The sequence below is a fragment of the Dromiciops gliroides genome, chromosome 4, assembly GCF_019393635.1.
Source record: "Dromiciops gliroides isolate mDroGli1 chromosome 4, mDroGli1.pri, whole genome shotgun sequence".
Taxonomy (NCBI): Eukaryota; Metazoa; Chordata; class Mammalia; order Microbiotheria; family Microbiotheriidae; genus Dromiciops; species Dromiciops gliroides.
This window is the reverse complement of record NC_057864.1, coordinates 34,548,518-34,561,148: the sequence shown is the minus strand read 5'-3', so window position 1 is coordinate 34,561,148 and position 12,631 is coordinate 34,548,518. Positions and strand designations below refer to the sequence as shown.

General features: G+C 41.6%; 1 protein-coding gene across 1 annotated transcript in view; it reads left to right on the top strand.

Moving 5' to 3' along the window:
• LOC122755515 (vitellogenin-1-like) overlaps positions 1-12,631 on the top strand; it is a 71,059-nt gene that overhangs the window by 27,175 nt on the left and 31,253 nt on the right. Inside the window, exons 11-19 of the mRNA XM_044004076.1 lie at positions 838-1,056; positions 5,906-6,123; positions 6,602-6,705; positions 10,918-11,042; positions 11,137-11,238; positions 11,318-11,437; positions 11,747-11,936; positions 12,033-12,126; positions 12,225-12,410. Coding sequence (XP_043860011.1) covers positions 838-1,056; positions 5,906-6,123; positions 6,602-6,705; positions 10,918-11,042; positions 11,137-11,238; positions 11,318-11,437; positions 11,747-11,936; positions 12,033-12,126; positions 12,225-12,410 — 1,358 coding nt within the window. The remainder of the gene's footprint in view (positions 1-837; positions 1,057-5,905; positions 6,124-6,601; positions 6,706-10,917; positions 11,043-11,136; positions 11,239-11,317; positions 11,438-11,746; positions 11,937-12,032; positions 12,127-12,224; positions 12,411-12,631) is intronic.

Here is a 12,631-nt window from a genome sequence, read left to right as displayed (position 1 = left end):
AATCAAGGGCTGGTGCTTTATCCAATGTGCCACCCAGCTGCCCCCTGAGGTAGGTTCTTAACTCAGGTCTTTTTTTTACTCCAAGTGCAATTCTCCATCCACTGGGCTGCCTAGCTTCCATGGAAGTAAACCCTAACTAGGTTGTAGCACCTGGGGCTTTGCTTTGGGGTACTGAATTTAGTGGACACTTCAGCCTAGTTAGAAAGAAAAAGTGGTTAAAATAGGGAGTTAACAAATGACTAGCCGTGCTGAGCTCCTCCCATGTTGCATCCACCCCATCCCTCCAAAAGCAGCCAATGCATTGCCCTCTCTCACCCCTGCTGAACAAGAGATGTTCTTTGTACCATTGATATGGACACAACAATTGCTAGTTAGGTCTTTGAAGACAACCATTAGTTTCCAGATGGTTTTCTCCTTTTTCTGACCCATTTATCATATGTCAACTTTTTCTAGTCCCTTGGTAGGAGAAGATAGAATTTTCTTATGTCTAATGAATATTGTATTTTTTACCCTCTTAATGGGTAGGGGAGGGGTAGTGGGAGAGAGGAGATTTGGTATTGAAAAAAAATTAACAACTACAAAGAAGAGAAACTTCTAACCAGGCACTTAAATTCTGTAGAATTAGATTAAGAAATAAAGATTTCTTTATTTTAGGACTATTGTTGTATTACTTACTGTGCAATGAACACACCATTGTTTTTGGTCATCCTATTTCATCTTCCTGGTTTCGAGTTGAAAAGTGGAGCTGGTATTAGCCAACCTAGAACAAGGTTTTGGGGGTGATGTCATTACAGCATCATTGTTCAGCTTTCTGGGCTTTGAACCCTCTTTCCCCAGCCTCTTCATCATTTGTTAGCTGAGGCAGCACAGAAAGGTGATGAAGAGGACATGATTCTGGCCCTGAAGTCCATAGGGAATGCAGGACACCCAGCCAGTCTAAAGCAGATCAAGAAATTCCTACCTGGGTATTCATCTGGTGCTTCTGATCTTCCCATCAGAATTCTGATTGCAGCTGCTCTGTCCCTGAGAAACATAGGCAAGAGGAACCCCAAAGAGGTAAGCAAAGCATGAATCGCTCATCTCCAAAATTATCATGTTAGACCCCCTGAGGAATGTCAAAGTTTTTCCTTTGCATCAACTGTTAGAAATATATGTACATGGATACATAGACAGGTCCAAGGTTGTTCTTATTTTATAAGCAGTCTTTCATTATCTGAGATGTCAATTCAATTGAATAAACATCTGTGTAATTCCTACTGTATGCAAGTAAAGAGGCATCGTGGTATAGTGGCCAGAGCAGGGCACTTGACCTGGGGTCCCTCTACCTGCATGGTTGAAGTGGGTAGATTTCAGGGGATCTGAGAACTCAGATGGAGAAAAATATAGAAGGAAAAAAGAATTATATAGCCAAGATCTCTTCCTCACTTGTGGCTTAGCAGTTTGAGTGTCTTAAACCATAAGGAATTAATTCATTTAAGGCTTTTGTTAGGAAAGAAGGAGGGCCACTTGCTCATAGTAGCAGGAGTATTCATTACGCTTTAATATCTCAGGCAAGAAATAGTAGAGAGGAAGACAGGAGAGGGTACAAGTTCCCAATAATCAGCTGGAAACTCGACTTTTTTTTCATGTTGCTGTCCATCTTGTAGTGAAAGTATGTTGGACCTGGAGTCTGGTAAACTGAGTCCTAATCTTGGCCATTACACTTGCTACCCTCTTTCCTTCCTTCCTTCCTTCCTTCCTTCCTTCCTTCCTTCCTTTCTTTCTTTTCTTTTTTTTTTGGCAGGGCAATGAGGGTTAAGTGACTTGCCCAGGGTCACACAGCTAGTACGTGTCAAGTGTCTGAGGCTGGATTTGAACTGAGGTCCTCCTAAATCCAGAGCCGGTGCTTTATCCACTGCACAACCTAGCTGCTCTACCTTCATTTCTTAATCTATAAAATGGGTATGCTCATATCTGGAGCCTCTTCCTTGCAGGGTTGTTGTGAGGATCCAATCAGATAATGTATGTAAATTGATATCTTAAATGTGATTGGGTGGCTTAGAAAATGTTAAGATAATTATATATGTAGGATGAACTGGACACTCTTCCTCACACATAGTCTGAGCAGAACAGTAGCTATGTCTCCTTTGTGTTTCTGGAAGCATTTTTTCTCTTAATGTAGCACAAAATGGTGTTGCCATGTCCCTATGCAGTGGATTGTTCATTCTCAAAATACAGATGAGTATTTTCCTTCTCCTATATTGTCGATGATGTGATTATTCTCATGGAGAAACGTAACGGATAGAATCTGAATCTGGAGCCATTGGAACTCCCATAGGGAAAGAGAGAGTATGTGAGTGCTTCCTGAAGAATGGGTAGTCCTTCATTCACTTTGATCATACCCACTCTTGAATATAGACATACTAACTACATAATAAATGTTTGCTGAATTTGAATTTAACATCCCACCTGAAATAGATGCTTATATATTTTCTGGAGCACATAGACTCACATGGGTTGTGATATGCATGTGGCATGAGGAGTTGTCATGGAACACTACAATCTTCAAAAAATTGAAAATGAGTTTCTCTCAGGCAATGGAGAGACATTGAGCACCTTCAAGTGGGTGAGAGGCTGCAACACTTAACAAAAAAGTAATTAAGAAAATTAACTGGGCAAAGGATGTCATCAGAGAAACAGGATAAAGTTAGGGACTGGAACTGTGATTTTGCCAGTATAGGGGATTCCTGGGCACTCTTGCCAGGGCAGGTCAGAATGCCACAATCAATAGTTTTAGGAGAGTTGCCTAGAGTGCTGAGTAGGTAAGTGAAATGTCTGTATTGGTACCAGTATATGCTAAAGGTGGGATTTCAACCCAAAGCTTTGTGGGCACAGAGGCCAGCTCTATCCACCGTACCATACTGCCTCTCTTATTAGAGAAACATAAGGTGGGCTGAGCTTATGGAGAAAACAAGGGGCAGGCAGCCTGTTTGTTCTACTGGTATCCTGGCAATGTCAAAATAAAGTAAGGAAGGGCCCCAGAACTTTGGGTTAGAGCCCCTATAGAGGATTTATGGGAGGACATAGACAAAGAGACATGAAGAATGGATAGGCATGGGTGGGTTGTGATCAGCAACCCTGGAGAGAATATGGGCACTGACGAGATCACAATTCTAGTGGAATATATTTGGTTAATAGTTCTAAGTCATGAGACCAATATTTTCTTTTTTTTTTAATTAATAAAGTATTTTATTTTTTTCCGTTACATGTAAAGATAGTTCTCAACTTTTGTTTATACAAGCTTTACAATTTCAGATTTTTCTCCCTCCCTCCCCTCCCTCCCCCCTCCCCTAGACAGCAGGTAATCTGATATAGGTTATATATATACACACATAATAACATTAATCCTATTTCTGCATTAGTCCTGTTATAAGAGAAAAAATCAGAGCAATGATGGAAAACCTCAAAATAGAAAAAAACAACAGCATCAAAAACAAAAGAAATAGTATGGTTCATATAGCATCTATAGTCCACAGTTCTTTTTTTTTTTCCTTGGATTTGGAGATCCTCTTCTATCATGAGTTCCCTGGAACTCTTCTGTACCATTGCATTGGTGAGAAGAATATAGTCCATCACAGTAGGTCAACACTCAATGTTGATGATACTGTGTACAATGTTCTTCTGGTTCTGCTCATCTCACTCATCATCAGCCCACGCAAGACCCTCCAGGTTTCTCTGAACTCCTCCTGCTCATCATTTCTTACAACACAATAGTATTCCAGAGACCAATATTTTCTAATCATTCTGTATAACTTGGTTCCAAGGGACTCTTCCCTCCCCACCCCACATTTATGTATACAAAGAATGCAGGGGATAATAAAGGCAAAGGTTATCTGATGGGCTAAACATATAGTTTATAGCCAGCCAATCAAGCGGGTTTCTATATGGAAAAATCCCTTCCTCCTCCCAATAACACGAAACATAGATTTGGAACATTTTGAACGAGCATTTTATAAAAATAAACTGGGGCAGCTAGGTGACGCAGTGGATAGAGCACTGGCCCTGGAGTCAGGAGTACCTGAGTTCAAATCCGGCCTCAGACACTTAACACTTACTAGCTGTGTGACCCTGGGCAAGTCACTTAACCCCAATTGCCTCACTTAAAAAAAAAATAAAAAAAATAATAAACCAACCTCCATAAAAGAAAATGGATACCCACCTTCACATACAATGGATAATACTTTTCAAAGTACAAATTTACAGGGCAGCTAGGTGGCGCAGTAGATAGAGTACCAGCCCTGGAGTCAGGAGGACTTGAGTTCAGATTTGACCTCAGACACTTAACACTTGCTAGCTGTGTGACCCTGGGCAAGTCACTTAACCCCAATTGCCTCACCAAAAAACAAAACAAAACAAAACCCCAAATTTGCTGTCAGTTGACCAAAGTGTGAAAATATTTCAAGAACTAATAGCAATTTCAAAAAATATGAATCAATGTTTGCTTTCACAATGTATCATGAAGCCAGCAGTCCCTGTCTCACAAATATGATTATTGGTCAAAAGCAGAAGTTTGCCAAGTACCTTCCTGCTTCTAAAATCAATATAAACTTTTTTTTAAAATAAATTTTCTTTTCTTTTTTTTTTTTTAGTGAGGCAATTGGGGTTAAGTGACTTGCCCAGGGTCACACAGCTAGTAAGTGTTAAGTGTCTGAGGTCGGATTTGAACTCAGGTACTCCTGACTCCAGGGCCGGTGCTCTATCCACTGTGCCATCTAGCTGCCCCAATATAAACTTTTAAAGCCCTTTACCGTCTGTATCCAGCTTGGATTCTATAGGAAGCCTTTTACCCAACCCCTCTTAATTCCAGTGCCTTCTCTCTGTTAATTATTTCCTATTTATCCTGGAGATAGCTTGCTTTGTAGTTATTTGTATGTTGTCTTCCTCATTAGATTATAAGCTCCTTGAGGGCAGGGATTGTCTTTTGCCCTTTCTTCTGTATCCCCAGCACTTAGCACAGTGCCTGGAACATATCTGCTGCTTATCCACATTTGGTGTCCCACCTCTCATCTAATTCTTGCTTGTGGCTCCAAGAAGCCATAGCATGCTCAGTGGCCAAAACCCAGTAAACTATCTTGGCAGATGGGCTAAACCAGGTTGAGGGAATCCAATGGGCTCCAAACTTGTTGGTGAATCGGGGCATGTCTACTCCAAGCATGTTAAGACTTACCCTGGTGGAACAGGCAAATGAAAACCATTTGTTCCAAGGGCCATGAAGGCAGATGGCAGGTAGGATGGAGCGCTTAAAGCTTGGTCAGACACTGAAGATGGCAAAGTCATCTGCTGCATCCCCAGCCATCCCAGCCCAGTCGTCTTGACTTTTGTCTTGCCACTGGACTTTGATGACTCTGGAAGAGAGAGTGATGCTGATGACTTTATGTAATTCTGCCTCACTTCAATCCATTCCTAGGCAAGTCAAGATATTACCCATGATGTCATTGTTCCTCTTTGAAAAACAAAGAGCAAACAACAGCTCTGTGTGTGTGTGTGTGTGTGTGTGTGTGCGTGTGTGAGATATACACACAAAAAATATTATATATACACATATTTGTTGGATTGGTATATGTCACAAGTAATATATATCTATTTGCTGGATCAAATTTATTCAAATACATAGATTCTCAATTTACCAGAGACACTCACTTAGGGTATTCATTTTACTACTATTGTCAGGGAGGGAAAACTATGACAATGTTTCTATGTGAGCAGGAAAGATGAAGCCATCAGCTTTGACAGAAGCTGTATGCTAAGAACACTTTGCACTTAACCAGAGCCCAGCTCACAGAAGAGGGGAGTGGTCATTCATAAAAACAGAGTAACAAACATTAAAAACCTAAAGCTTCTATCAAATGTTTCTCTCTTTTCACAGGTTCAAAGAATTGCCATTTATGCCTTCCTCAAACCCAACGTTCCTCCCCAAGTTCGAATTGTTCTTTCTCTGGTTATATTTGAAACAATCCCAGGAGTCCCAGTATTGGCAACCATGGCCAATGCCATGCATAAGGAACGCAGCTTGCAAGTGGCTAGCTTTGTCTACTCCCAGATGAAGGCTTTGGGGAGAAGCTCAGATCCTGAACATCGGTCCTTGTAAGAGATATCCCCAAATGGGTTAATGGAGTCAACCAATCAACAAGCATTTATTTTTAAATTTTTATTTATTTATTTTTTGCGGGGCAATGAGGGTTAAGTGATTTGCCCAGGGTCACACAGCTGGTAAGTGTCAAGTGTCTGAGGCTGGATTTGAACTCTGGTACTCCTGAATCCAGGGCTGGTGCTTTATCCACTTCGCCACCTAGCTGCCCCTCAACGAGTATTTATTAAGGGCTCACCATGTGTCAGGCACTGTGCTAAGGATAGGGAATAGTAATGAAAGTAAAAAGACAATCCCTGGCCTCAAGGAGCTTATGGTCTAATGGGAGAAGACAGCTGAATAGGGCAAGAGGATAAGGTCACACAAAGAGCTGGTCCACAGGGACAAAGGGATATTCCCAGCATATCTTTAGAGGGGTAAGATTTTATGGAATAATGATCACAGGTCTTTGATTTTTGCTGCTTTTTTTCTCAGGGCTTTGGCCTGTAGACTTGCCCTTAGAATTCTGAGGCCCACACCCTACAAAACCAACTTTAACTTTAAACTCAGCAGAAGCTATTACTGGGACAACTTCTCAGGTAAGGCCCCCTCTGCACTCCAACCGTAAACTGTTCCAGGGGGCTGGAGGTGGGGATGAGGGGTGAGAGGTGGGGAGAACACTAAATACATTTTGCTTATTTGGGAAGAAAATTCTTGCTTCCTCTCCTGGGCACTCTCCCTAAAACTCCTGATGTCGTCAGTCTGTCTTAGTGCCTATCTCAAAGGGTTGTTGTAAAGGAAATAACCCGGTGTAAACCTAAAAGTTAGTTGTAACTGTTGTTTTTTTAAGTTTTTAAGCTCTGATGAAAAACCCGTATCTTCATGGATAAACATCCTCCATAGTGCCTTTTATTCCTTCTTTTTGCCAGCACAGACATTTGCCTTTGCAGTACCCCTGACTTTCTTCATTCTGTTCTTGCGTTCCTTTCACTGCTCTCTTGACGTCTTTTTCTTCTCATTCAGGCCATGCCTTGCAAGTCTGTCCTTTGGTTCATTTTTCTTTGCATAGTCAAGGGAATCATAAATCACGCCAAAGCCTGATGTTTTGCCACCACCAAAATGGGTTCTGAATCCAAAGCCAAGAATGATATCTGGAGTTCTCTTGTACATCTTGGCCAGTTTTTCTTCAATTTCAGTCTTGGGCAATAACTATCTGTTTATGCTGAAGAAGTCTGTTTGTCATGAACTTCCTGGTTCTGATGGTTACAGTGTCATTCATGGTGGCAGCCAGCTCCTCGAGCAGCAGGAGAGGGAAAAAGCTGTTGTTTGTTTTAAAATGTGTCTAGGGCAGGGGGCAACTAGGTGGCGCAGTAGATAGAGCACCGGCCCTGGAGTCAGGAGGACCTGAGTTCAAATCTGTCCTCAGACACTTGACACTTACTAGCTATGTGACCCTGGGCAAGTCACTTAACCCCAATTGCCTCACTAAAAAAAAAAAAAATTTAAATAAAATAAAATGGGTCTAGGGGCAGCTAGGTGGTACAGTGGATAAAGCACCGGCCCTGGAGTCAGGAGGACCTGAGTTCAAATCCGTCCTCAGACACTTGACACTTACTAGCTGTGTGACCCTGGGCAAGTCACTTAACCCTCATTGCCCTGCAAAAAAAAAAAAAAAAGTGGTCTGCCCTGGTGAGGTTAATAAAACTGCTAATTACATCCCATTCTACTTTTCACTGAATCAGAAATCCTTTCCTGTCTTCAAAAAGCTGGAGGGCTGTCATGGGGAAATAAGCCATCAGCAAGTCTTTATCAAGAGGTGACTTTGTGCCCACTTGGTGCCAGCTTTGGGGACAGCTACAATGACAAGTGGGAAACAATTCCTGATTGCATCCTAATGAGGGAGATGACATGTACATGTATAAGTATAACATGGTTGTTCTGACTCTATTCTTTCGGGGGCCATACTTATTTCATTTTACTTCTCACCCCATCCCTGTAACTTCAGAGTTCTCTTGTAACCTGAGGGGGTCAGGGAGTCTTTCTTCTCTGCCACTGGCCCAAGCTCCCCCCCATTCTTAGGGACCCAGTGACTAGCACCCCAGTTCCATTTAGCCATTTAACATTAGCTCAACTTTTATTTATTTATTTAAAGTTTTGAGTTCAAAATTATAACCTCTCATTCCCTCCCTCCCTACCCTACCCCCTCCCTGAGGTGGTGAGCAATCAGATATAGGTTATACATGTGCAATTATGTAAAACATTTGCGTATTAGTCATTTTATATAAAAAGATGCAAGTCAAAAAAAGAAGAAAAATGCAAAGTAGCATGCTTCAGTCTGTGTTCATTCAATATCCATTCTTTCTCCGGGGATGGATAGATTAACTTTTACAAAGAGCTATTGACTGCAAATAGGTAGCAAGAAAAATCATATAAATATTTCTTTTTACACTTGGGGAAAGCATAATCCCCCCCCCCCATACTACCTTGGCCTCTGGAGAGGGATTCAGCTTACAATTTAGCTCAGTTCCTTTGTTATTATTGTTTGTTTGTTTGTAGTCACATCTGACTCTTCGTGACCCCATTTGGGGTTTGCTTGGCCATGATGCTGGAGTGGTTTGCCATTTCCTTCTCCAGCTCATTTTACAGATGAGTAAACTGAGGCACACAGGGTGAAGTGACTTGCCCAGGATCACACAGCCAGAAAGTGTCTGAGGCCAGATTTAAACTCAGGAAGATGAATCTTCCTGACTCCAGACCCAGCACTCTATCCATTGAGCTACCTAGCTGTGCCTCCTTTCCTTGTGTAAATTACCCTAATAAACGTTGTTGCCAGAAGGGCCTGGATTCTGCACCAGTTCTCTAAGGGGAAATTTTAGTTTTGATTCTAGAGGAAAGGAAAGTGGATTTAAAATTGTTCTTCTAGTGAGCAGAGGCTGTCGGAGCTGAAGACTATCAGATATGGAGGTGAATGAGAGTGGGAGGGAAAGGGAACAATCCAGAGAGCTGAGGGGCAACAATGCTGGTTTACCTCCTTGGCCATGTTATTTAGGGCCAGCCCACTATAACCTCATGGGCAGCCAGGTAGTGCCATAGTGCATAGAGCACCAGGTATGGAATCCAGAGACTCATCATCCCGAGTTCAAATCTGGCCTCAGGGGGCAGCTAGATGGCGCAGTGGATAGAGCACAGGCCCTGGATTCAAGAGTACCTGAGTTCAAATCCAGCCTCAGACACTTAACACTTACTAGCTATGTGACCCTGGGCAAGTCACTTCACCCAGTGTGCTTCAGTTTCCTCATTTGCAAAATGAACAGGAGAAGGAAATTACAAACCACTACAGTATCTTTGTTTGGGTTTTTTGGTGAGGCAATTGGGGTTAAGTGACTTGCCCAGGGTCACACAGCTAGCAAATGTTAAGTGTCTGAGGTCGGATTTGAACTCAGGTACTCCTGAATCCAGGGCTGGTGCTCTATCCACTGCACCATCTAGCTGCCCCTACAGTATCTTTTCCAAGAAAACCCCAAGTGAGCCCCAAAGAATCAGACACGACTGCAACAAATGAACCAGTATGAAATCCTGTCTTTGTGTGCTGATGCTCCAATCTAGGAAGGCTGGAAAATGTTATTATCTGCTCCGGTCCCTTGTCTTAACCTAAAGAATTCTGCATGATTCTTTCCACTAATCCCTTTATGGAATGGATTTCCAGAGAAGCTCTTTGAGCATTTCCAAAACCATACCTCTTAAACTTTAGGTAAACATTGTCCCCACTGGTTTGGAGAGGAGCCGGACAGCATTACATACAATTGAATGGAATCTTTTTCAGGGGGAAATATTCAAGTGGATTCATTCATCCCAGGAAGTGTAATTTCCCATCTGCCACATTCTCTCACTGCAGAATGAATTTATGATTACAAAACATCAAAGCAGCAGACCAGCCCTCTGCTGTGAACCCTGATGAGAAGACTTCACAGAACTCATTTCAGAATTTGAATGCTTTCAGCACATCCCACGAAATTTGAATAGCACAAGTAAAGAAGGGGGTGGGAGGGGTGGAAGGCGAAGAATACATTAATAATGAAGGCATAAAGCCAGAACAAGGAAGCATCTCTGAGATGCGGACATTTTATGTCCTCTCATTTACAAGGTTAGAATAGGTTTTACTGACTATTATGTGAAGACATCTCAATGTAATTCAGGCTCTGATAAAACACGTTGCCTTCTAGGCTCCAGCTGTATGACTCCTGCCTCAGTTTCCCCAAAACTGATAACAAAAGAGAGCTCAGCTATTCTCAATTGCCTTTGTCTCCTCCTATTGAGTGATATCTTATTAATGTAACTCACCAGTCCATGTTATAGCTGTAAGCATGTAAATAATCTAGCTGGCAACAATAGAAAAAAATATATTAATTGACAGGTAATAAACGAAAGGTTTGTAACTTTGTCCATCAATGGGCCAGATATGTGGGGTGTTCTCCCCTGATGATTCAATGGCGTCAGATTTAGTGTGTGTGATTTCTGGCGTTTCTCATTTTATGCTACTCCATCATATTCTACAATTAGCCAGTGGATCCACATGGTATTTGGTGGTATTTTTTGGGGTTTTTTTTGTTTTTTTGTGGGGCAATTGGGGTTAAGTGACTTGCCCAGGGTCACACAGCTAGTAAGTGTCAAGTGTCTGAGGTCGGATTTGAACTCAGGTCCTCCTGAATCCAGGGAGGGTGCTCTATCCACTGTGCCACCTAGCTACCCCGTATTTGGTGGTTTTTTAAAACCTGAGTTTTGCTGAACTGCATGATTCTCTTCTTCTCCAGAACTGCTAATGGCAGGATTTGCCTTGAAATACTATTCTTTAAATAAGGCAGGCAGTACAATCCCACCTGAGATTATTATTGCACTAAAAGCAAACTTCCTTGGGAACACTGCAGATATCTTGGAGGTAAATCATTTCTCCCTATTTGGCCTTGGATTTTTCAAGGTGAACCGAACCCTTTGAGTTTTCAGTAAAGGTGCCTCTCCCCCTCTGATTACAGTTTGAAATGCACACCCAAGAAATGTTGGCTACGATTCTGAAAAAAAATCTATCCAGAAGTGATTCATATATGGTGGAGGATATCAAGAATTTCATAAAGATGGTAAAGGCCTAGGTAATTTTATTTTGTTTGGCCCATATTTGGGGTGTGCTCTTCTTACTGACCTCCTCTTGTCTCGTAGCTTCCAGACTGGAAGGCGATCCCTTCTGATAAATCACCTATTTCCCTGTATTTGAAGTTATTTGGACAAGAGATTTTTTGGTATGAATTTGATAAACGAGAAATCTGGATGGCAATTCAGGTATCTTGGGCATAGTTACTACCAGGTAACCGAAGTGGAATGAGTGGCCTCAGGATATAGTGGGTTACTCCACTCTTCCTTGTCTTCTCTACTAGTGGTTCTCAAAGTGTGGTTTGAGGACTCCTCAGGATAATTTCAGGGGGTCTATGGAGTCAAAACTACTTTCATAATAATACCAAGATGTTTCAATTTCCTATGTGGTAAATATCAATCAACATTTTAGAACTACTGGCCAGGTTTCCTCTTGATGAGATACATGATGAGAATTTAGTCTTCCAAATCTTAGACAGGCCATTTTTATGATTACAGGCATTTGGGCAACCTGAGGGAAGACTCCAGATAATCAAAAAGATCCTTGACACTCTTCAAAATGGCTACAATAATCGTTGGGTAAAACCACTCCTCTTCTCAGAAATCCGTACCATCATGCCAACCTCCTTTGGGCTGCCCATAGAAAGAAGCTTCTATTACATATCTGTGACAAGCCTGGATGGAAATGGTAAGACAAATGGCAAACCTTGCAGCATGTATACGAGGGGGTGGGGGGGTGGTCTTCATAACAGTGGGATCACTGCTTTCCCTTTCTTCTTGCCAGTTCAATCTCAGATCTCGCCTGTGCCATCTGCCAATTTTAGATTAGTGGACTTATTCAATATGAACATTGAAACATACCTAAAAGCAAACCTAAGGTAAATATCATGTGCCCCCTTTCATCGGACACAAAGTTAGAAGTCTATCTCATGGCATAATCAATATTGTGACCTGAATGTCCTATTGTCTTCCTTAGCACCGAAAAACATATTATTGCTGTCATGGGAGTTAACACACATCTTTTACAAGCTGTAATTGAAGTTTATGCAAGAATACAAGCAGATATCCCTTTGGATATGATTTCTTTGCTTAATTTTAAGGCACAATCTTTCAAATTTGTATTTCCACCATTTATTCAAGACACTGAAATTGCCTACATAAGGTAGGTTTATATCTATGAGCAAATATTTATGTATACACACATATGTACATATACATCTGTATATATTTCTCTCTCTCTCTCTCTATATATATATATAAACATATATTTCTATATACACTTATATGAGAGGCAGTGCGCCATAGTTGATAGAGAGGTGGCTTCCAAGTCAGGTAGACATGGGCTTAAGTTCTATTTCTAACACATATCACATGACCCTGGGC